Source organism: Ciconia boyciana, chromosome 1, assembly GCF_034638445.1.
Source record: "Ciconia boyciana chromosome 1, ASM3463844v1, whole genome shotgun sequence".
NCBI lineage: Eukaryota > Metazoa > Chordata > Aves > Ciconiiformes > Ciconiidae > Ciconia > Ciconia boyciana.
This window is the reverse complement of record NC_132934.1, coordinates 117,439,389-117,464,431: the sequence shown is the minus strand read 5'-3', so window position 1 is coordinate 117,464,431 and position 25,043 is coordinate 117,439,389. Positions and strand designations below refer to the sequence as shown.

The window sequence follows — 25,043 nt, the reverse complement described above, 5'->3', positions numbered from 1 at the left end:
AAACTGAAGAAAAAAACCATAATATGAAAGAAGAAGACAGGACCTCAAGAAACCACAAATGCAATGTAACCCCCACATCTTCCTGTTTTTACTGGTAACGATCCCAAGATTTCCACACATTCCTGTTACCTCTTCCTGTTTCTGCCTTCAGAGAGAAAAGAAAAAAGCAAATTCCTGTTCATAACTTACTCAATGTTAGGCAAGGGGACACTTACCAGGACAAAATGCACGGTGCAGCCTGTAACTTTGAATCCACTTTGCAGGGCTTGCTGATGGGCGTTTCTATCCTTGATTGCTGGGAAAAGTGATGGGGAAGCATTCAAAATTTTCCCTGGGCGTCAGTGTGAGAGGAGAAAAAAAGAAAAAAAAATAAATTTGAACAGAATTTCCTTTAAAAATAAAAGTGAGATGTGATCATCAGTTCAAAAGAACAGCATTGAGCACCACTCAGGAGTTTAAATGGTCTCAACTGCAGTCAGAATGTAACAGGGCATGTTCAGATTCAAATTAAAAAGCAAAACATATACATGGTGTTACAACCTCTAAGGAAATGTGAGGAAGTGCTGCTCTGATCTGAGGAAATACTGCTCTTCCAGGAACACAGGCGATGGTGTGCAGGCTTCGGCAGTAGCCAGGCAAGCATGCTTCAGTTAAGGCCAAGGACCTAATTTGCTTTTGCATCTGTGGATGGACAGATGGAGTCGTAAGTCTCTCCCCTCCCAGGTGACCAGCCCTCATGCTGCAGATGAGGGGCTTGGAAGTGGACTTCACACTGCAGCCTGATGAAGACCCACTGCACAGATGGAAGTGATTTTCATATATCATTCCCAAAGGAGCCTGTCTCAGTGCAATCCGCACAGTGAGCGAGTAACTTCTGAGTCAGGCCTCAGGAGCTGGCACTTGGCGCCCAGAGCCAAGAGGAAAGAGGAGTGTGCATTCCCCCTCCACTGCCTGGAGCGTGTCTAAAGAAAGCTCTGCCCCCGAGCAGAGCCACGCTCACTCAGGGGTCTGCAACGGCTGTATTTCCAGCACACAGTACAGAGTACTGCTATGCTGTGCAGCCTTCAGGGCAGCACAGGAGGGAAAGGCATTGAGAAATCAGTCTCCCTCCCATTTTTTTCTGAGTAACAGCTGCAAGGAGTAAGTTCAGCACAACTCCCCAGCACAGCTCCTTAAGAAATGACACAGATATGCTATCTGTCCTCTACTGCAGACAGAACCAAACTCCTGCCTGCTCCGCAGGCATTTCTGCTTCCCAGCAGGAAGGCAGACAGACCAACTCCATGACCCTGATTTTGCCCCTCTGTTACTCATTATGGCAGCACAAGGTGTTTCTCTGCCAATGCACAGATAGAACCCCAGCACAGTCCCACTGGCTGGAAAGAATGGAAGCATAGGGCAGCCCCACTGATTTACACGCAATCCTCAGTGCCGGCAAGGCTGTGGGAGATTTAACCAAAAGACGAAGAACTATGATTGTGTAATTCTGGTGAGACCAAGCATCCATATTTTAATTTCTCTTTTACAGTTACAATTTCTTACCTTTCCATTTTCTGAGAAAAGGACTGGACAAAATTCTCATAAATCCTGAAAGACATATTAGTTCAACAGCGAATTCTTCAAGAACTCGGTCAATCGTGCTGTCAAATTCAGAGCGACTCCCATATAACTTATGATCAATCACCTAAAACATTAAAACAGACCAAAAGCCATATCAAGGAAATAACTTTGTGTGAATGAGAGCAGCTACTTGGGCAACAAAGAGAAAGTAAAATGGATTCATTCCAGGATGTTTGAGGATTTAAAAGTTGTAAGTTTGTGCATTATTCGGGGTATTTGTGATTTTTCACATTCATACAAACATTCCTGAGAACACCCCAATCACTTGCTAGTTAACACTGGCTGTTTCACACAGGATACTTTCTAGGATGCGTAGAAAATCTGCCCAAAGAGAAGCCAACTGTGAAATGAGAAACATGTGGGTAATGTGGTGTAGAGGGAAATAAGGGGGAACATATCAGAAGATACTGACCTCTTACTCCACAATGTCTAGCCAAAGACTAAAGTAAAAACAGTAATGACCCATTGACATCATCACCACCAGTTAAGTCTACAGTTGCTTACTGAAAATCATGAACTTATCTAAAAAGAGAAGAAACTGGCTGGATGTTCCGTGTAAGGGGAGGAGTCAAGTCTTGTTCTATTTCTACTCCAACTCTCGGCTCCAGCTCCCAAGGTAAGTATTGATTCCTGACTCTGTTCATGAAGACATTCAAATAAGGGGCTAACAAAGCTGTCATGCTCTTGCCTATGAAAATGTGAATTAATTTTGACATAACTTTTTTTCCCAGAGATGAGTGTCTACACTGCCAGAAAAAAAGTAACATGAAGCCAACTCAGCTGTTGAGGAAGCTTGCTGAAAACTTTTTCATGCATGGAGACCTTCTAACAGTATTTATTCCCATCTGTGTGTAGCTGTACAAACATGGTAACTGCTCGAAATCATTAAACTTTAGAAGGAAGAGTTGCTGGTGGGCTGCAATTGAAATCCCAAGTTGTTGAATGTTTTCAAAAGCCATGTTCTATACTTGGACAAATACGATGACATGATGTTACTCTCTTTCTACATTTTTTTTGTTTTACGAAACTAACCTATGAAAGTTTCCATAACACAGTGCTACTCTACTGACCACAGGTAGAAGAGACTTGTATGGTGCTGCTGAAAGTGGCTGAGCACAACATGAGACAAAGGTCTTTCTTAGCAAGGATGAGCCAAGAAAGGATGAGCCACAACATGCTTATGTTAGTGCTGGCGTGCGTCCAAAGACCAACGAAGCTGGTGAAGGGTCTAGAGCACAAGTCTTATGAGGAGCGGCTGAGGGAACTGGGGTTGTTTAGCCTGGAGAAAAGGAGGCTCAGGGGAGACCTTATCGCTCTCTACAACTCCCTGAAAGGAGGTTGTAGAGAGGTGGGGGTCAGTCTCTTCTCCCAGGTAACAAGTGATAGGATGAGAGGAAATGGCCTCAAGTTGTGCCAGGGGAGGTTTAGATTGGGTATTAGGAAAAATTTCTTCACCAAAAGGGTTGTCAAGCACTGGAACAGGCTGCCCAGGGAAGTGGTTGAGTCACCATCCCTGGAGGTATTTAAAAGATGTGTAGATGTGGTGCTTAAGGACATGGTTTAGCGGTGGACTTGGAGTGTTAGGTTTACGTTTGGACTTGATGATCTTAAAGGTCTTTTCCAACCTAAATGATTCTACGATTCTATGTGTTTCACAGAGCCTGAAGTCTTACTGATTTCAGTGAAAGCTTGAAGCTGCATGGGCTACAGTCTCAGACTCAAATCATCAAAGCACTTGCAATTTTAAGTCCCTTCCTAACTCTGGACTCACTGAAGAGATGGGACACTCACTGAAGAGATGGGAAAGACACTCACAGCCTCCAGTGAGCACTGTTCATACAGCTTTCAGCTCTGCCTCTACTGGTAACTTTGACAGCTTTGTGCTACGTCCACTTATCCACATAAAAGTTTTAAAGTGAAACATGAATGCTTACCAAGCATTTCATAAAGACACAGAGATTCAGTAGCTGTGAGTTGGTGATTAAAAGGAAAGGAAAACGGGTGTCTTTACCCTAGTGGGAATTCCAGCCCGGGCTGCATTTCGTAGTTCTTCCACACCAGATTTGTTGGAGATGACAAGGACAACTTGAGCACAACTTCCTGGCTCTTTTGCATAACTGATGAGTGCAGCAAGGTTTGTGCCTCAAATGAAGAGAGAGCAAACATTCATGAAATAGATGAGCATCTATGTCACTGAGAATTGGCTCTCAGTCCCATTTATCTAACAAAAATCTTGTTTTCAACAACTGCACAAATAGAAGAGGACTAAAGAATTTGTGCACTCATAAAGCTCATTTGTTAAGCAGTACAACACACCTTCTTGACTTCAGACAAAATGCAACCTTGGTTTTAGAAGGCTCCATAGACCCCACTGAAAAAAAAGGCAAGGTGGAGGCACTTGTATCAGGGCTAAATTCAGCCTCTCCTTTTTAAGGACATTTCTCTGTGCGATGATAAATGAAAGCTCACCTGTTCCAGAGATGAGAACAGCCACTTTAACTTTGTTCTTCCTGGGTTGGTGTTGACTCCCAACAACAGCGTTATTCAGCAGATGCTGGGGGCTGCTCAGCTGTAGAGCTTCAAGAAGATTCTCGACTTTGATGTGAGAACCTCCTCCAAATATTTGAGGAAAAAGTTAAAAGTAAAATACCTTAGTTTTACTTTCCCATTTAAATTTACTTTGTATAGTTTACGAATCATAAGTTTCAATTAAGAGAAAAACCTATCAGCAATTAATTTATGCTAGCACTAACTGAACTACAAAAACATACATTACATTACAAACAAACCAACTCATGCTAGTTGTGCTCATCTGTTTTGTGTTACTCACTTGCAGAATTGTCTCCAAATGCCTAGATATGGCATAGTCTTTTCAAAGATTATCCCCATCTTTTACACCTGTCTTCCTCTTTCTCTCACGTTGCAAAATAAAACTAAAGATGATGTTGACAGAGCTGAGGTTGCATTTTGGCTGCCCAAACTGCTCCCCAAGCTGTTGGCTTCCACAGGGATTTTGGCTCATGTCTTGCTGTATGTCAAGCAACGGACATACCAGAATGAAGACTTACCATCACATGTGACTGTACACAGCTGTGGCCTATCCTCAATCTTTACACAGGATTCATGTGAGTTGGGAAGGGGTTGGAAAGGAGTGGGTTGATTACCACGATTGTGGTAAAATATAATCAAATATAATAATAAATAATGTTTGAGTCCTTGCAGACAGTCATCAGAGGGATATACCTGAGTCTCAAGCAGGTACCTAGGTAAGACACTATTCAAGTACTGTCGCTCTGAAAACAAGTCATTCACTTCTCACTGTATTTAATAATGAAATCTAGATGTGAAGGTGTCAAATAGCCTCCAGCCTAGTGAAATGACAGAAGAAAAGTATGAACTACACAAACTTCACAGTAAGGAGTCTCCTCAGTGCCTATAGAACTGAGGGTAACTGGTACCTCCCAGAGATGCTCAGCACTTCAGAGAATCATACTCTAAAACAACTTATCCTGTATCAACTTAAAAATTAAATAGTGCATCCTGAAGTGGAAACCCCTCTGAAGTGAGACAGATGAATCTGTTACACTTTGAATCAAAACATACTCTGTTTAATTTTTGTGAGTGTCTTCATTTCCCATTAGGACACCTGCTAACCTGAGTGACAAGGCGCAACAACCTTCCCAATCAGCCAAGCTTCCTCATGCCTCTGTATGTCCTTAAGAACATGCTGAGCCAGGTCCTTCTGCACAACCAAGATGGCACCAATCCCACAATTAAATGTCTGAGACATTTCCTCCTCAGAGAGGTTTCCCTCTTTGTAAAGCCAGCAATAGATTTCAGGAATCTTCCAACTGAGCGCATCTGAAAATTATTGAAATTTGCATATGGTCAGCACAAATGTTTGCTACCCATCTTTTATTATGTACGACAGTGGTATACTACAAGAGCTGATAGAGACTAATTCTTGCTATTTTAAGAATACTGTCCAAGGAAGACACTGACCCAACTTCCAGTCAAGTTTATAGGTGCTGCTTAGCTAGAGGTTTCTAGTCGTAATTTGTGCGAGCCAAGTCTTCTCCAGGCTTTCTAATGAGAACATGTAGGAAATGATGGCAAATTAACATGTATTCATCCCTCATCAGCCAGAAGAACAAAGCTACAGATGGCATACATCTCTTCCATAAGAGATAAAGGAGCTGTGGAACAAATAATCTTCTGCCTTTTTTGGACTACTTAAGCAGATCCTGGTTTTCTGTTTCAAAGAATCAATAATTAGTACAAGCGTGTATACTTAGGCGTGTTGATGGGCAGACTGGAACAGGGCTGAGAGGTCTACACATGGATGGGCTTTCACAGTGACCCTACTGTGCTGGTTTTGACTAGGATAGAGTTAATTTTCTTCACAGTGGCTAGTATGGGGCTATGTTTTGGATTTGTGCTGAAAACAGTGTTGATAATACAGGGATGTTTTAGTTGTTGCTAAGTAGTGCTTATACTAAATAAAGGACTCTTCAGCTTCCCATGCTCTGCCAGGTGCACAAGAGGCTGGGAGGGGACACAGCTGGGACAGATGACCCCAACTGCCCAAAGGGCTATTCCATACCATATGGCATCATGCTCAGCATATAAAGCTGGGGGAAGAAGAAGGAAGGGGGGACATTCGGAGTGATGGCATTTGTCTTCCCAAGTAACCATTACATGTGATGGAGCCCTGCTTTCCTGGAGATGGCTGAACACCTGCCTGCCCATGGGAAGTAGTGAATGAATCCCTTGTTTTGCTTTGCTTGTGTGTGTGGCTTTTGCTTTCTCTGTTAAACTGTCTTTATCTCAACCCACAAGTTTTCTCGCTTTTACCCTTCCGATTCTCTCCCCCATCCCACCGGGGGGGAGTGAGTGAGCGGCTGGGTGGGGCTCAGTTGCCAGCTGGGGTTAAACCACGGCACCTACTCATGAAGGCATGGCCTTAGGCTGTCTCTGGAAAGCTTGATCGTGTAGACTTGCCATCTCATCTTCATGTTAGAAAACTAACAATCCCTTGGGCTTGTTATCTTGTCTGTGGTTCCAGGCGCTGGCAAGCAAGCTGGGCACCACATTAGTAAACTGGGTTTATTTCTTTCCTTTCTAATTTCATTCTAGAGAAATACAGACAGACATACAGACATCTTCTTTCCTCTCTCCCCATCCCCACAATATTTTTGGACTCACATGAATATGGTTTTCTTTAATATTTTGAACTTATGACTACTTTGCCCAATTTTGGCTTACACAGAAAAAGTTCTACCTTACTTACAGATGTTGAATGCTGATCTGTTTTGAGGAAGCTACCACCTACCATAAAATTGCACTAAATGTGTGTGTGTGTACACAGACTGTGGAGCAAAGCATTCAAATTAGTTCTCTCAACAAGCTTCACTGTTTGGTCAAAACGTTTAGTATGGAGAGGTGTCTTGCAGAATACACAATCTTCTCAAATCCCTTTTCTCCTAGAGGTGAGCTGCCTTCAAACTCTCCTTAAATTTCCCTTCTCCAATGACAGAGTGGTGCTCATCAGCTGATGCTTACTTGAAACAGGAATGTTTTTGGTAGGCTCTTTGGAAAAGCATTGACTTTGGTCATAACTGAAGCTGAAAAGTCAAGTCCATGCTGTATATAAATTCTGTCAAACAGAAACAGTCATCTTTGACATTTACCTAGGACAGCGCTGACATGTTCTGGCAGGATTCTGGAGATGCCTTCCAGCAACCCCTCCTCAGCAATGAAGGCAAAAGCCTTCACGTGCCCTGAGCGAAGGACAGGCAGCAAAGATGGACTGTACATTTTTGCTGGGCTCAGCAATATATCTCCTGCAAACAAAATTGTCAATTTAATCAATTTGTTTAAAAGGTCATTAGGTGTTTAGTGGGAATGCTTCTCTCAACGGGTTCGCTTCTGCTCTTTGTGGCAGACAACCTTGGGAAGCAGTAAAAAGTGCTGGCCCACTCTTCCAAAACTGTGGACGCAAGCCCACATACCTACCCCAAACACTGATTAACCCTAACCCATCCTGAAGTAAACAACCCTTGGCAGCACCATAGTTATGAAAATGTCTGCACACAATTCATTTGCAGTTTTGGTTTTGAGAAGAAAGATATTGTACCTAGAGTCTTGTCACCACAACTGCCAGGTGCTGGTGAGGAGTAGTGTAAGGAGGACATTAAGAGAATCTTCCTTATGATGCTAAAGCCATGGCCGTGAATCCCAGAAGAGGCCAGTCCAATAAGCACATCCTCCTCATCAGCTCTCTGCAGCCCCAGAAGGACCTGCCCCCGCTCCACTGCACCAACCACAAAGCCAGCCAGGTCATACTCTCCAGAAGAATACATGCCAGTCACCTCAGCCATCTCCCTGCCTAAGTGGGGAGAGAAAGCAGTCAGCATTAGCTGTAAACATTTTTTATTGTTAACTTTAAATCTATAGCATCTTCTAAAATAAGCAACGCATCCAGGATAGCTGCAGAGACATGAAGCCTAAGCAGTGCAGTCAGATATATTTTAAAAATCCTTCTTGGCTTCTTACCTCACCTCAAGACTTCAACAAAACAAAGCCTCATGAAGTTAATGAAAGAAGAATTTTTTTTTTCCATTTCATGCTACTTATCTGGCATGTCCCTGCTATGACTGAGTATCAGAGAGGGAATGAAAACATTAACACTTCAAGAATGTGAGGCATCCAGTTTTGCTCTCCTTTGTACAAGGATAAATAAGCAAGAATCAGGATCCAAATGCATGAATAGTAAAAATCATCCCTCTGTGCTGACCCATTTTAGAGATAAGTAAGAGTCTAAGCCCAAATGCTTGACTGTTTTTTCCACCAAACAGAAACCAACAGTTCTAATGCCACATACTGCCTCTGCCTACACAGTCTATTTCACTAGTAATCATTTCAACATCAGAACCTTCAAATCTCAAAGGAGAGAAGTGTTCATACCCAGAAAAGCGCATCCTGCATTTCTGCAAGCTTCAGCTATTCCTTCTTTGATTGTGTCAGTCACTTCAATATCAAGTTTGCCACAGGCAAAATAACTGAGGAAGAAAAGAGGCTCTGCTCCTTGAGCCAGGACGGCATTGACACACATGGCAACCAGATCCTGACCTATGGTGTCATGTCTCTTACATACTTGTGCAATCTGCAAAACATGGTGGGAACCAGCAGTGGTGACAAGAAATACGCAAAACTCAGACATTAATCAGTCAAATAGCAGAAATCCTCTTTTCCCTGAAAAGAATCACAATAGAACATACATGCAGAAGATAACCTGGTACATCTAGTTTAAATCAAGACAAAACAGCTCATTTTCTTGCAGAGAAAAGAAAAATCTATTTTGTTTTTTGAAACATTAATTCGAATTCTAGCTCCAGCTACCCAGAAATTGTCATTTTGGGTGGGTTGTTTGCTTGCTTTTTGGAATATTATGTCAAATCCAGAATAAGAGGTGTCTAAAAGCAATTACAAGTTCCCAGGACATTCAACCTACAGAACATCCTAGCAACTTCCAAAAATAAGATTGGGTTGCTCAAACATCACTGTGTGTTCTGCTTTACTTTTGCCTGCTAATTTCACTGGGCTACGTAGCAAAACTTAAACAATTTATTAAGTAGTTTTCTTCTTTTTCTCCAAGTCCACAGGGAATGAGATTCTTCACTCCCAGCCTTCCCAAGAAGTCTTTTAATTTCAGCTATCTCATGTCACAGGTAACAACGTGGGCCTGGTCTGTAGGCTCCCTTGAAAGACAGGTCTTTCACAAAGCAATAGTATTTCCCTCAGGAATGCTGCTATTCGATTTTTTAAAAGTTATCAAGTTATCCTACAAGTAATGAAACCTGATTCAGACATCATGGCTTCTATAAAGCGGCGACATTTACGCTACTTTATTACAAGCAGAAGTTTCTACACCGTCAGGGATACACCAGAGCAGTTCCGCTTGTGCCAACTGCTGATGTAGGTGCAGACCACCAGCTCACACAGTGCAATTCACCTCTGTCAGTTACCACTTCAGGGTCTGAAACAGGACAAAGATTGCATGTGTATGGGTAAATTTTCAAGGTAACTGCCTTTCACTGACACAGCTCTATCAGTGTAGTTATACCAATGCAGAAAAGCTCAGTACAGAAAGATGGGGAAGGGAAAAATGCAGATAAGTACTATCATTGGTTTCAAAATGGTAACAGATCAGCACCTAAACAAAGTCTGAGTTTGGATTACAAGCCTGATTTCTTTCACCGGCTGGTGGACTTAGAAGTGCTATGGAAACCAGTCATCCCATGTCCTTTGTTGCATTATAACATCTCCCTCCCACTGATCTAGTAACAATGTGTATAGGCATTGGCCAACTTTTTTTGGCCAACGAAGAGTCTTGGGAACAGTCTGTGTAAACACAGTTGGGAATGTCTCTCTGCCAAGCAGTTGGAAAAAAGACTCACAAGAATCAGCACCAATCACTTTATCATGCTCAGAGGTGTCCAAGGATGTAAGACTGCAAAAGACCTTCTGGATTATTATCCTTCAGCCTCCTGCTGTTGCAGGAAGCCACATCACATCATCCCATCACTAAAGGTATAAACACCAACTTGAAACAAGTTGCTGTGCTTGATCAGTGAAAGGCAGCTTCAGACCTCCACTCCTCTGATGGCTGAAAGCCGCCTTCTGATTCAATATATAAACATATTTCTGGCTCAACTTATCCTATGTGCTCTTGTGTAATTAGCATTATTTATCTATTGGCTTCTCTTTCTCTTTAATGTTTATGTCCTCCATCCTTCTTTTCCCCAGTACCCTAACAGTGGTAATCATGCTACCTCTCTGCATACAATTTATTAAGCTGACAGTTATCATTTCAGCACTTCACTGCACCAATTCCTCTCTGAACTGATCTTTCTCAAAGCCAACGGATCCTCTATTTTATAGCAGAAATTCTGGTTCTTAGTTCCTCAAGTGCCCAGCTAAATGTTTTGTTTTATTATCATTTCATCACAAAATATCCAGAACTTCCACATTCTCAATGACATATGCACAGGCCCTGCTCAAAAGATCATATACAAAGTTCAAATGACCACTGCAGTGGCCTTGAGATGTATTTATAATGCTCAGAAGGGTGTAGATGATGCAATTAGCTGTGGCATTTAAAACAGTCTTGGGAGATAACATAAGCTTTGCTACAGTCAAGTTGCAAGTTACCTGCAGTTTAGGTCCAAGGCCTTTAGTTTGAGATACCAAGATAGGATCATCATAACCGGATGCTTTCAAGTCAAAGAAACCAGCAAAGCCTCCTACTTCTGAATGACTACCTGCCAAGTACAAATATGTCAAGGATCATTTTTAAGGGAAATAAAACCACCCAAAACACTCATCAAGGCAAGTACTGCAAATTATGATTTCTTGGAGAAGTCAGCACTGTGTCCACTGACAGAAACATGCAGAGCTTTATGAAGCATGGACCCCAAAGTGAAATATTTCATGGTGCTGTAAATAGATCTTTATTATTCTGTATTTGTGACCTATGGATTGTGTATAGCAAAGGTTAAACATTTTACCAAACTGTTAACAGCTCATCTTTTTTCTTTATGCAGCTACTTTTTTCTAAGGGGAAAAAAATCAACAAGAAATCTTCCTCAGTAGATCACTGCTAAGAGTAAAGAACATAGCCTGAAGAGCAAATAACAAGTTCAGTGATTGTTAGTCACACCCTAATAACTGTTTGGATGTTGTACTCATATATTCAGCTGGTAGGATCACTTCTGTCCAGTGACGTACAAAACCATTCCCTTAATCCAGGAGTTATTCTGTTCACTAGACTAACCTTGAAAAAGTGCATCCCCATGTTAAGCCAACTATTTTTAATTAAGCAAAAGAGGAGTGATGAGAAAGAAATGAGAATTTTAATTTTTCTTGGTGACCTCAGCCCAGTTTCTCAAGCTCAATTTCAATGCCAAGAATGCATTGCTCACTTCCTGTGGAAAAAAAAGTTCTGTCGCATTCAGTATACTGTGGAAATTCAAAGATGGTTCCCAATCTTACCTGATCTGGTACCACTTACAATTGATGTTTCCGGCTGATGAAACAAAACATCACGGGTTACAGCTTCCATGTGTCTCTCTTTGTATATTAGACCCCTGCAGAGAGTAAAGGACATGCTAGCAGCAGTAGTGACATTTTCTGCATAGATCATCATTCATCACAGAAATGGGAATAACAGATATAAAACTTTGGACTAGCATCTATTTCTGCTAGTGCCTTTGCTTACATACAGAGACTGTTTGAGAAGCCGTATACCCCGATGGCCAATGTCCTTCCTGTAAGTGGCACCTTTGAAACGTATGGCCGCTACACCTCTGTTGGCTTCTCCCAGTGCTTTAATCAGGTCCTCCTTAACAGCAGTAATGGACAGGACTCTGCCACCACTTGTCACCACTCTGCCATCCTTCAGCGTTGTGCCAGCATGGAACACCTCCAGCCCTAACTCTTTGGCTTGCAGCAGCCCTACAAAAGCAAAAGGAACTCTCTGAGTATTTTAAATCAGATACTATGTTGGCAAAGCAGTGAAGATTGAAGACCTTTCTTCAGGCAAGGGAGAACAACAATAAAGCTTCCCACCTTACCCTTCTTCCAAGAAACAGCATTACCACTGAAGGGTATCCCACTCCACTGGCCCTAAGACTCCCTTCTGAGAGGTCCAGTAAGGACATAGATCACACAGGAACAGAAATAAGGGATCCAGGAGCCACAACGGGATATATAACTAGCCTGTGTCAGGGCAAAACTGTGCTGAATATTGTAATTGTGAATAATTTGTGCAGGGCTTTCCTGTATGAAGTCACAATTCACAGCAGTTTACTGCTTGGATTCTCTCCTCTCCCTGATATCAAACCATTAATATTAATATTACCTCAGCACTCCCCTTGCTATTCTGCTGTGCCCACACCACACAATTCCCTACCACACCTGAAATCAATGCTCTACAAACACTTGCAGGTGTCTGTCCAATAGCTAAAACAAATTACATATTTTGTTCTTTTAATTTGTTTCCATGTATTTTCCTGTTAGAGGAAAGCAAAATTGCTCAGGCATTTTTTTAGATTCATATTTTGAGGAGGAGATAAGGGAAGAAGAGGAACTGCTGCCATCACTTGGAAAAAGTGAAACAAAACACAGTTTTCCCCTTGCTGTCAGCTAGACAGATTTTATAAACAAGGAAAAGGGATCTTTATACTTGCTGAAAGTACAGTGTGTTACATTGCCACAGCACTGCCCTGACAAGGTCAAAGCTGAGCCCCAGCTAGCCTTGCTGCAACAGAAACCTAACTCCTTCCCATCATGTTTTAGCGAATACTCCAGAATAAAATGTTTATTAAAGTCATTAAAATGTGTGAATCAATGTGGAAAAGAGGAAAAAAAAAAACCACACAACTCTAGGGGCTGGAGTATAATAATAAAAGAATGAATTGAATTTCATTGTTTTGACTGTCTTTTTTTGTGATTAACAAGCAGCATGGTCATACAACCTCACTCCTAAAGGTATGAAAACCAACTTGAAAAAAGTTAAGTTCCTGAGTCTGACTAATGAAAGGCAGCTCATTAGCAGAGGGATTCATTCAGTTACGTGGTATGGGTTTTTACAGCTACAGAAACGCAGAGTTTCCCAGAATATCACTGACAAAACAAAATAAATACAGTGAGTGAACTGGAAGAGGAGGGTGGGCAAGGAGAACATGACAGCAGAAATCTTGACAAGGGAAAAAGCAATATAACATGACCTCCTCCCTGGGTGATGTAGGGTAACTGGAGTGCTGACAAAAATAAGGTGGCCTTGATGTAAGATCAGTTGTCTGGGTTGCTTTACACAAGGCATAGTGTTGGACTGGCAAAGCAGTAGCTGAGGGGGAAGGAAATAGTTCTGCAACAGTTTCCTCTGATTTTAAACATTTTAAAAAATTTTAATCTTAATATTGAACCACAAGAATTTTAACACAGAAAATTAGTATTGATCTAAAGCCCACATGTCCAACTTCCACAAAACCCTTCGAGCCCTATGAAGAAGAGGTGCTTATTAGTATTACACAGTAATGACCTGGCTGGCTGGCACAAGGGAAGGAACCAAGCTGATGGTGGAGGCATGAACTGCTCCTATCTTAAAGGCCACAGGTCCTCAAGTCTCACCCTTATCACTGGCCAAGCATTAGCTAAGATAAAGGGACCTCCCAGCAAGGGAGAAAAACTAGCAATAAGCAGTCACATGCAGACAACACTGTGGTCCATGTTTCCAGTACAGTTTGCGGAAGTACTCCACATGCACGCATCAGAGTTGTTCCAAGAGGACATAATGCCCCATCACCTTCTCATCTCAGCAACCAGCTACAGACAGAGCTTTACAGAATGATGCAATTTTAATCATTTAGCCCCTGTGCTACTTTGGACAGGCATCCATTCCAGTTAAATGGCCTTACTGAACAGCTATCCCTTCCACAAGGACAAGGAGTGACGGAGGAAGCTAGATTCTGATGAGTGTGAGGGGTAGGATGGAGGAAAGCAGTGCAGTGCTCTGGGAGAAGAGATAAATGCAAGCTCATTGAAGTACCAGGCTAAAATTAAAGAGTAAACAATCTACTGAAGTTACCTGTTACCTCCATGCCTTTGTCATAGTCTCCTGGGTATCCTGGACTTGCCATGACCACACACACAGCTGTACTATTTTCTGACCAGGCTGGCATGAAGCTGCAGAGTTTGCCATCGATTGTTGCTTGAATCACTTCATAAAAATCGTTTTTAAGCAGTGGAAGAATTACCTGCAGATAATTTTCATCGTGATAGAAGTTAATTCTTATTTTGCTGACTTGTTGAAATTCAACTTAGGGAAAACTCAGTTAATAGAGTAAAATCTGTACCTGCCAAATGGAAAATACTCTATTTCCCTATACCAGTAGATTTGGAAACTATAGGTGAGCATTAATTTGCAGCATCTCTTTGTAACAGGCAGAAATTTACAACATGAGATGTGAGATTATGTAGAAGGAAGATGAATTTAGGCCCCTCCCAGTCTGCTTCTATCCAGAAAAATAAAATCTGAGCAACAGCTCTTTAACTTAAATTCTTTAACTAACAATTCACAGAAGCTGACTAGTTAAAATTTTAAGGTACCTCATACATTGTCTAAACACTCTCATTCAGATCTGCATGTTCAGGGGAAGGAAGAAATAAATGCAAATCTATCACGTACATTTCCCTAAGCATATTTAAGTTTCCAGTACCTTTCACTCACCTGGCACTGAGGGTCACCAAACTGACATTTAAAGTTTAAAATTTTCACACCATCTCTGGTAAGCATTAAACCTGTTTGCAGCACACCTGAACAGAAAGAACACAGCCAAGCAAATGAATTTAAACATTTATTTTTCAAGAACTCCTTTAAATGCAACACAGTATTTTGGGATGCAGGAAGCATTTCTGCAAACCATAAGGAATTAGGAGCAGGGATACTGCAAAGCAGTTACACACAAGTTATAATAATTCCACAATAACCAACAAGGTGGCTAGCAACAACCTGAGGAACATTGTGTCACATTTTAGACCGAATACAACGGAAAGCAACTTCTCTGCATCAGAAAGCTGAGTTCTGCCTTCTGCTACAGCCCTCTAATTGCAGGCGTTCAGAGATCAGAAGGAACTGACAGGATGAAAAAAAAAGTTCCCATAAAACCTCATTCATTAAGCAGACATTGCTATTTTCTTACCATTAAGTGCACTATTGTTATGCATAAATATAGATGTATACCTCTGTATTTCAGGCAAAAATAACAAACCAAAATTCACTACTGCTACTAACAAACAAGAACAAACAAAAACTTATTGAAGTTGGCATGCTGTGATTTCTACTCAACACACATATATGCATGTGGTGATCTAAAGCAGGCCTGTCATTGTATAATCAGAAAACCAATCCCCAGAGAATAACAAGTGTGAAAATTTAAACCCCACAAAGCATCAGGTCCTCCAGCATCATCCTGAAAATGCCCAACACACACTACGTTCTTACTGCAGATTTGGGCATTGTAAAAAGTTACCAAATAGCAGAGAATACATTGCAGACTGGAACCCAATTCTTTACATGTATGTGATCTTGACGGTCTTCAGTACCAAAAGCAGCCATTGGCATTAAGTGACAGCTGTGAGCATGACCTTCCTTTTTCAAAAGAGCCTTAACACAAAGATCTTAGGAAAATGTACATTGCTGTATACAGGAGTGAACAGTACACCTGTAATTAAGTATATGAACTTGAACTACAGAAAGTCTGGTTGCAACTGTTTAAATACAAAATATTTAATAAAAATGAAGTATGTTTCATGGAGAAGTATGTTCCATGGAGAAAGTTCTTCCCTCCAAAGGAAGAGCTAAAAGCCAAACTAGTACAGCTTAATACTGCATGAAAAATTAACTTTTACTTTTTTTTTAAACAAACATAATTTGGAATTCAAAAGCATTCCCTAACAATGAAACTAATCTTAATATGACTTTACCTTGTTTTTCAGTTGAATGCTTACTTACCTACATATGCTGTTCCTTCTTGTCTCATACTATCAACAACATGTTGAAGGATAGCATCATTGATTTTCTCTAGAAGAACTTCTGGAACCTGACGATCAACATCAAACTGATTGAGACAGTGATGACATTTGCTGGACTAGCTCATAGGACCTGAAAGGACTGGGGTAAGTAAATCCCTCAGCTATGTTTTCTGCTCTCCCACCCCCAACCAGTGCACTCCTTCCATCAGGGTGCTGCTGCCTGAAGGACAGATACACTGATCCTCTGTCTCCCAAGATTTTTTGTTTGGTTCTTTCTTTAGAAGGCAAATTTTAAGGAGGTTTGAGACACTAGCAACCTGGGCTGTACACAGTAAGATTGTTTCTGTACTTAGAGAAAAACACACTAATAATGTACTTGAGCAGCATATTTAGAACAATGCAGTCAGCTTTAAGAATCAACAACAAGAAACCCAAAGTCACGTTCAAGACACAAAGACTCCAGGCATGTGGGGAATTTTGCAGGGACATTTCAAGTGATGCTAATCAGAGCAGAGAAACACCAAGTTTAGGAAAAATGGAAAAGGTAAAAGAGAGACCATTCCTCAGAACACTGGCTCATTAAATCCTCAAGAATGACTACTAAAGTTTGAGCCCTATATTGCACTTACACAAGCAAAGCGTCAATCTGTTCAAGAAGAAATCTGGCCTATGTGATAGAAAAAAGACTGGGCCGTAAAGGAGACATATTAACCACAGATGTGATCAGCCTTATTGCACGCTGAGGAGGATTGCTATACCTGAGGAACTGGGCAATAGGCTCCCATCCCTCCAGTGTTTGGACCCTGGTCACCATCCAATAATCGTTTGTGGGCCTGGGCTGGGGGCATTGAGGCAACAGTGACACCATCCGTGAAGCACAAGCACTGTTAAGAGACACACACAACACACAAACAGTGACAATGTCCTGTCCTAAAGGAAGCTAACGCTGCTAGTCATAGGCTGAGGCTCAGTTCTGCCAGGAAAATTTAGGAATCAAAGACAGAAAGCAATAGGATCCACTTATTCTGCTGCAAGCCCACTGACCTGAAGGATTCATTGAGCTTTCTTGCTCATTTTTAAATAATCAAGAGAAATGGTGGCCATCATAACAATTCCTTTCTGATTAATTAGATCTTGACCTATCAGTCATGTGGACAAATGCTTACCTTAAGGTATGTGAATAGTCTTCACTGACTTGACAGAATTATTCATATGTTTCAAGTTAAACATGTGTGTTTGCAGATCTGGGGCCTGAATGAGTGTGAGGTATTCTCAGTGCACGACAAACCTTGCACAAAGAACTCGTTTTCAGTTTTCATGTGGCATATAATATGCATGCTTAAGTTTTATCCTGCCACTGAGTAGTAATCCATGGTAAGGAAAGTGCTAAAATAGGCACTAAATATTAGCACAAAATTATTGATGTAACAAGAATTACCAAGACAAAGTTCATACAAACATGTTTTAGGTTATCTTAGGAAAAAAAGATCATTTTCCATCAAGTGGTGAAAAAAAGATCACCATATTGCAATTTTATGGCTAATGTAGAAGAAAATTCCACTGACAACATACATTGACTAGTATGACATCAAATTGCTCAGATTGCATATTTATTTATGTAAGTGCAAATAAAACAAAAAAAACCTATTTGAAACAAAAAACTTGTGTGTTTATGCACAGAGCATAGCAATAATGCCAAAGAATAAAAGCACACAACCACACCATTGATCACATACAGAAAGTTCTTCCCCGTGAAGAAGTTCTTCAATAACAACCATCTCTCCAAACATTCTGTCCTGTACAAAAAAAAATTCTCCAGTTAGCAAACATGACATCTACCAGCTAAATCCTCTCTTTATTTTCTTTTAACAGAAAAAACAATGTATATGAAAAGTACCGACTTGCTTGAATTCTGGTATGTTGATGAAAGCTAATAGAATCTCATTTGGAGATAAGGAAGAGACATTGAAATGCACCTTATCAGACCTCAGGAGCCAACGAAACATGAAAAAGTTGGAGAGGCAGGACAGCAGGACTCAGTGCTGGAATGAGAGTTCAGTCACCAGCTCTGCAAAGCCCTGCTCACTGCCCACTGTCTGGGGCAAACATGAGGAATTTGAGGACGATACCCAGAGAAATTCCTTAGTCAAATGGGCAAGTTTCTCCTGAAAATACTTGCTTCCTGTGGCCGAAATTACAAACTCTCAGGCCACAGAACATAAAGAATTGGATTCCCACTGATTAATTAAAGATTCACCCACCTGCATAATCTCCTGGACAGCTCTGCAGGCTTCCTCTTTGCTGGCTGCAATAGTCACTTCTTTTCTAGCAGCAGGGCCCCTTGCCCGTACAACTCGTGCAGGAAAGTCTGTGCTTTAAATGAAAGCAAAAGTGAGATTCAGGTATCCCTACGGCATCCAGTGAAATTATCGTTTTTAAGCTGAATGCCTCTCATATTCTTCCTTTTTTTCTGAACAGTTGAAGAATAACACTTCAGAAAAATACACTCCCTGCGAGCCCATCCTGTGATGGAGGTGAATGGGCTCTTTATAGCCCTCAGCACAGGACTGTGAACCAGAAATCCATGAATTCTGTTGCTGGACACCAACTCAATGTATATCTTTGGACAAGTCACTGAACTTTGACACCTCACAGTTTCTTCCTCTTTTCCCTGAATTGGGTTACTATTTTATTCCTGTCATAGGTTTGGAAAGATGAACTCATTGATGATTTATAGTTCCATAACACCAGACTACAGTACATGATCCTATAAACCACTATGGAAGTTCTGTGTAGGGTTGTAAGGTTAAGGCGGAGTTAGGTCTTGCATGTAAAGGATATGTTAGAACTAGTGTATTAACACTGTATTCCCAGAATTGCTCCACTTACTCTTAAACACAAACTAAACCTAGAAGAAAAAAAAGAACAAACCAGCATAATGTTAACGTATTTTAACTACACTTTATCCATTCACCTCTCTCCGGCTTGTGGACAGTCAAATAAAATGTCCCTTTTGAAGAGCTGATTCTACACACTACTAGCCTGTTTTCTGAAACAACATCTCATTCCTCCCTTCTACATTACAGTTTATATTAGGATAAATTTCAACCCTAGATTTATACAACCGCCAAAGCAGGCTCACACAAAGCTCCCTTTCTCCACATCTCAGTGTGCTGACCTGAGTCTTATGCACGCTTACAGACATACAAGTTGTTGGCCTGTTTCTCTACATGGCAGTAATACAGACTAAATGCTGTTACAGAGCAAAGTCAATGAAAAGGTTGTTTTTATTTAAAAAAAGAAAAAAAATTCCACTAGATTATACCACATGTAGCATGTGACGGCAAAGACAAGAAGACCGTGAAACCGACACACAGCCACAGAGCAGTGTAGCTGAACACAGCAGCTGCTGTGAGACTGGACCAAAATAGCCACAGCGGTAAGTTACTCTCCCAAAGGATCCCCAGTGACTTCAGAGGCGTTACCGCTCAAAGCAATTGCAGAGATATGCAGTTACATTTCTCTCTCCATGTAAGAGAGATGCTGTCTAGCCTTGAAGACATAAGAGTATCCTCCTTAAGTTATAAGTATTTGACCAGTCCCGCCCAAATCACTCCATAGATAGTATTTTGCTGGTATCTGTCTCTGTAGAAATTATTCTCACCCTTACAGAAAGATTTATTGAAATATTTTTCTCTGCCACAATTTTTTTGTCTTTTAAATGGCTAACTAGCATCCTGAAGAAGCTGATCAAAGAAGAGCTGTGATCTGTGAACAGAAAAATCAACCTGTTTAAGTTCCCTGCACCTTCACCATCTGTCTCTAATTACAAAACTAATTCATTCAGTAGCTATTTGAGAAGAACAACAGTTGAAAAGTTACCTAGTTCTAGGTAACTATCATGGGTGAAGGCCAAATGCATAGATAACTTTACAGAGGAGTTTCCAGTATCAAAATATTTACCTGATAATAAACCTACAAGCTTCCTGGGGATTGGTGAAGGCTTTCCATCTTGCTGTTGGGATCCCATGTCGATCCAGAAAGGCTTTGGCAAAACTGGTGTTGGATGCCAGCTGGGCTGCTTTTGCAGATGGTCCAAAACACCTAACTCCTGCTGCTCTCAAGTCATCAACAATCCCTAATTATCAAAAATAGCAAAAGAAACAAGTCATCTCTTTGGAAACATCAAGTCATTTTGACAAAAGGAAAACCACATAACCATTCTGGCAGTCTGCTACACTTTTCCGTGTCTCAAACAGCTAATTCATCCTTAAAATAAGGTTCTGCATATCCAATGACCTGTTTCATCATTTAGTTTTAAGAGGTCTTTAGCTCTTTACATTACTAAGCACTGTCACAGTTACCATCCCATGACTAGCACTAGGACTGTCAGTGCTTCTGTTCCCTATTTAAGACACGAAGATCTTACTGAACATTACAATAAATGCATGTGATGGTCTGGGTACTGTTGCGTACAGCAACAACGTTAGGACTATTGCAAGAAAATTCTTTATGTAAAGGAAAGCAGAGCAGAAGACACAAGAGTACTTGTAACCGTTACTGATTCTTGATCCCGAATGATTTCCCCTGCTGATTTCTAACACACAAAAAGCAGCATACAGCTATGAAGCCAAATGTTTTAAGTTACTACAATTCCCATTTACAAGATAATCCATATTTTCTTGCTCTTCAGTTTAATTAAGTCAGTGTGTGTCCTAAGACACACACCGAAAGGTCATTTTAAAGTAGAATTCAAGGTGCTGATTTTTACTGTCAAGTTAATTTATTTCAGCCTTACCAGCTGCCAAAAGAGCTTCTTGTCCAACTAACACAAGTCCAATGTTATGATCTTTGCAGAACTGGGTAACAATAGTGTGATTGCTCACTAATACAGCTGAAAAGGAAAAGGAAATTCAATTAAGTTACCACTGTAAAGCCTAAATAAGAGATGGGAGATGAGAATGTCATTGTTCCATCTCCCTAAGAAGTATGATTAAAATAATGAAACAGTCCATGAAGGGCAAAGTAAAACATACAATATAATAATAACGGATCCAGAAGGAACAGTGAACATTTCCAATTTGCACTACTGTTTTTAAACACATCTGCTAACTTATTAAATGTATTTTATTTGCTATATGTAATCAATATAAACTTTTAAAAGCTGCTTATCATAACAGAATAAAAAGTTAAAAAAATAAAACTGTAAGTTCATAAGGAAACTCAATTTCAACATCTGAGCAAAGATTTACTCAATGGCAGTGCATGATGTAGCTATATTTAGCTGAGCAGCCTGGGCAGACAACAGACAAGTTTCTATCCAGAAGTTAGTAACTTTGAGCCTTCTATTCCTCTGTTACATTTTGCTGAAATTGGTAAGTGAATTAAAGCATAACAGTGGGAGGAAAGAGATGAGGTGTAGAAATACACAGTCTCATATAAGCCTCACTATCTTAAGAAGCTAGGCTAAAAATAGATATCGTATGATGTTTTACTAGGCAGTTCTAAAATTTGGAAACAAAACATACAGAAAAAAATACTTATGTGCCTTAAATAATTTGTGGTACCAGTAAAAGAAAAGAATAATTGTTATCTCCTACCAACTCAACACAAATGTGGTCTGTTTTGTTTCAGTTCCAACACACATACTACTGATTACTTGGCACAATATTCTATTTTTTTCCCCCTTTTTACCTGAATTTGAAATTTTTCCATTGTCAGCTGTTCCTGCATTTCCTGGAGCAACAAACACATGTTTTACATGTGGGGACTGTGCCAACTTCCAAGCCAGCGCATGCTCTCTCCCTCCACTGCCAATCACAAGCACCCGATCAGCCATTAACCTGTGCAAACCCAGAATCATCATATATAGTACTATCTATTTATTTCACAAACCCATGTAAAAATAAGCAAAAATATATAAATTATATCTCTCACTTATAACTGGTAAGTAATATCAATCCAGTTCAGATTAGAAAGGTATCTATAACACATCTGAACAATGTGACTGTAGCAGTAGTGCCACTGGATGGATGCATCATTCACATTTGGTTTAAATACTGACAACAATGAAATCACTGAGATTTTTTTCCACTTGTTTCAGTACAGTCAAGATTTCCTCTCTTAAGTATCCAGGCTGAAATAATCTTGTCATGACTAGGTCTCATCAAGTCCTTTGCACAACTACACAGGACAGGACAAAAAGTTTCATACAAATGCTCTAGGCAACTTGCCAGATAAATATATTTCAAACTGAACACCCTGGTCAGTCTAGGAACTTTTATGAGTGTAAACATCCTCAGTAATAAATGGCAAAGACAGTTTTCAGAACAGATTTTACACTTTGACAACTGCTAAGAGGGTAACTTCAGCAGAACAGCATGCTCAATAAAGGAACAACTGTTAATTTCACTAGCACACTGACATTTAAAACAGTTCCTCAATAATATTTCTAGGCAAATTAGTTTTGATTTATTTCAGAAATATTATCATACTCAACGTAGGTCACATCTGCAAACTTAATTTTTCCGTATGTGCTGAATGTGGACAAATGTCAGAAGGAAAATACACCCCAGAACATGACCTTTAAGGAAGATGCTAATGGCATAAACCAGTCCTTAGCCAGGAAATAGATAATAAATTAAAGATACCATAAAACACCAGCTTTGCAAGCAACATGTCAGCAGTCTTTTTCCAAGAAATCAGAACCATTGGTTTGAGTTCATTACATAGCTTCCAAAGGCAAACAGAAGCTAAATGGTGACACTGAGGTATAATATTTCAGAAAAGATGTTCATAGAGCTGTGATACATCAATAATCACATTTTGAATTCCTGAAACAGTATTAAGATGTCTTAACCTATTATCAACAAAATAAAATTTAACTATGTATATTTTCATAATTATTAAATTGTCCAAGTACAATGTAAGTACTTCAGGTAGCCTGTCCCTGGGGATTACAGACCGTTGTGGATTATCTAAGAGACTAATTTTAAGTTTTGGGTATTGTGCTCCAGGCATATAAACACAGAGCATATGCTTAATGCTCTGTCAATCGCCAGATTGATTTCCTTGCAAAAGACTTTTCTAAGTCTTTATACTGTGCAACTATCCAATATGTCATAATTTGTTTTTCCTTTTGACAAATAATTGACAAATAATTTGACAAATAACAAACTGCTTGACAAATAATTCCGGAGTCACTAGGAAGTTGCTGTGAACTTAAAAGTAAAGGGTCACAACTGCTCTATCTCTAACAAAGACATCAACATGCTCTCTACAAAGCTTCGTTAGGCACTATGGCCCAACCGTTATTAGTAAAAAGCAAAGTGTTTTTAAAAGCAAAATTATTTTTTCCCTTAAATATAATTTCACAGTTCACTGACATTTTCTAAGCCAGAATAAATTAAAGTTCCTGACTGGGAAGAGAGTGAAACCAAGCAATGCCTCCTACCCTGTGGAAAAAATGCACGTTTCCATTCCACATCATAGTGAGGACACTAAAGACATTTTTTCCAAAGCAATTCAAAAGCGTGCTGGAAGAAAAGAAAGCTGGTAAGACAGTTGTTCCTAGAGGAAAGGCTGTAGAGAGGGACATCTCCCTTGAATCATCTTCCCTTACCGTGTGAGACCTTGCTGCTTGTCCACACAAAAGGCTGAGGAGTCCCCCAGACAGATTCGAGTTCTTCCTTCAGCTCCTGCTTCAGATCCAAATGATTTCTGATCTCCTAAAGCCAAGGATAAGGGTGAGAGGGTGAAGGAAGCAGACAGACCTGCATGCTGCCCTGTCCCCTTTTATCCTCCTGACGGGAGGATCCCCAGCAGGATCTCCTTAATGCTGCCCGCCCTTCAAAACAGACCTCCCTACAGACTTCAGCAGCATGGACCATTCTCCTCTCTTTCCATTTTTCCTCAGCTAACAACAAAAACAACTCTTCCCCACCAATCAGTCCTACAATGTTACTAGTATTCAACCCTAGGAAAATAAAAAAGAAGCTACAATGTGGTATCAAAAAGCTGAGATCACTGCTCAGTTCCCATGTTAAGAGCAATTTTATATCCTCTGACAAGTAAAGAATCCCAAAGACAACTTGTAAAAATAAAACATAGCTTTCATGGTCTATAGCTAAACAGAAACACTCCCGTTAAAACCTGCACGCATAACTCCCACACACCTATTCTTTGTAATGGAACATATCCTTAGATGTATATATAAAGGTTATTTTAATATCTAGCACACGCTTGAATTGTGCCCCATTTAATTACTACCCTTTTTACCTTTTGAAGAAATTTAATACAAGCAGTGTCAGAGATACAATGCATATAATAAGTGTTATTTTATTCTCCACTGGTTCCTACACCATCCTCTTCAACAGCCTAATCCTTTCACGATAGTATCTGAAGTAATTCGGTTAACGTTTGGCAAGCTTGCAATGCTACCACTCTTTACTGAAAACAAAATTAATGTATCCCAACATAGCACTGAGCAGTGTCTGTGTGTCTTAAAGTCAAGCAATGAGAAATAAAAAATACATTAATAGAAACACAAGCCATTCCTTTCACACCACTAAAACAATTTTTAAAGGAAATCTCCAAAGTTTGTTTAAAAATTGTATGGAATTAACAGCTTGTGTACTGTTGGACAGATGCTGTACTTGAACCTCCCAGTTTAAGGAGACATGCCTGCCACAATAGTCTTAAGCATCACTTACCAAGTATCTGTACACTGCCTTCCTTAGATTTGCAAACTCACAGTTCCACATTTTCTACCTGTGGCTGAAGAGCAAACCACCACAAGGAAAGAAGAGTCCTATTTCTTGTAAGATGAA

At 40.3% G+C, this 25,043-nt stretch overlaps 1 protein-coding gene across 1 annotated transcript in view; it reads right to left on the bottom strand.

The window, feature by feature from the left end:
• Positions 1 to 25,043, bottom strand: part of LOC140647393 (trifunctional purine biosynthetic protein adenosine-3-like) — a 28,449-nt gene that overhangs the window by 2,180 nt on the left and 1,226 nt on the right. Inside the window, exons 2-22 of the mRNA XM_072851958.1 lie at positions 23,837 to 23,942; positions 21,910 to 22,058; positions 21,014 to 21,109; positions 20,179 to 20,353; positions 18,477 to 18,588; positions 17,952 to 18,011; positions 16,974 to 17,099; positions 16,196 to 16,283; positions 14,912 to 14,997; positions 14,270 to 14,438; positions 11,904 to 12,135; positions 11,674 to 11,768; positions 10,834 to 10,943; positions 8,587 to 8,785; positions 7,757 to 8,008; positions 7,311 to 7,463; positions 5,275 to 5,481; positions 4,090 to 4,233; positions 3,632 to 3,762; positions 1,543 to 1,684; positions 216 to 331 (exon numbers count right to left, since the gene is read on the bottom strand). Of these exons, the coding sequence (XP_072708059.1) occupies positions 216 to 331; positions 1,543 to 1,684; positions 3,632 to 3,762; positions 4,090 to 4,233; positions 5,275 to 5,481; positions 7,311 to 7,463; positions 7,757 to 8,008; positions 8,587 to 8,785; positions 10,834 to 10,943; positions 11,674 to 11,768; positions 11,904 to 12,135; positions 14,270 to 14,438; positions 14,912 to 14,997; positions 16,196 to 16,283; positions 16,974 to 17,099; positions 17,952 to 18,011; positions 18,477 to 18,588; positions 20,179 to 20,353; positions 21,014 to 21,109; positions 21,910 to 22,054 (2,838 nt within the window). The 5' untranslated portion in view covers positions 22,055 to 22,058; positions 23,837 to 23,942. The remainder of the gene's footprint in view (positions 1 to 215; positions 332 to 1,542; positions 1,685 to 3,631; positions 3,763 to 4,089; positions 4,234 to 5,274; positions 5,482 to 7,310; positions 7,464 to 7,756; positions 8,009 to 8,586; positions 8,786 to 10,833; positions 10,944 to 11,673; positions 11,769 to 11,903; positions 12,136 to 14,269; positions 14,439 to 14,911; positions 14,998 to 16,195; positions 16,284 to 16,973; positions 17,100 to 17,951; positions 18,012 to 18,476; positions 18,589 to 20,178; positions 20,354 to 21,013; positions 21,110 to 21,909; positions 22,059 to 23,836; positions 23,943 to 25,043) is intronic.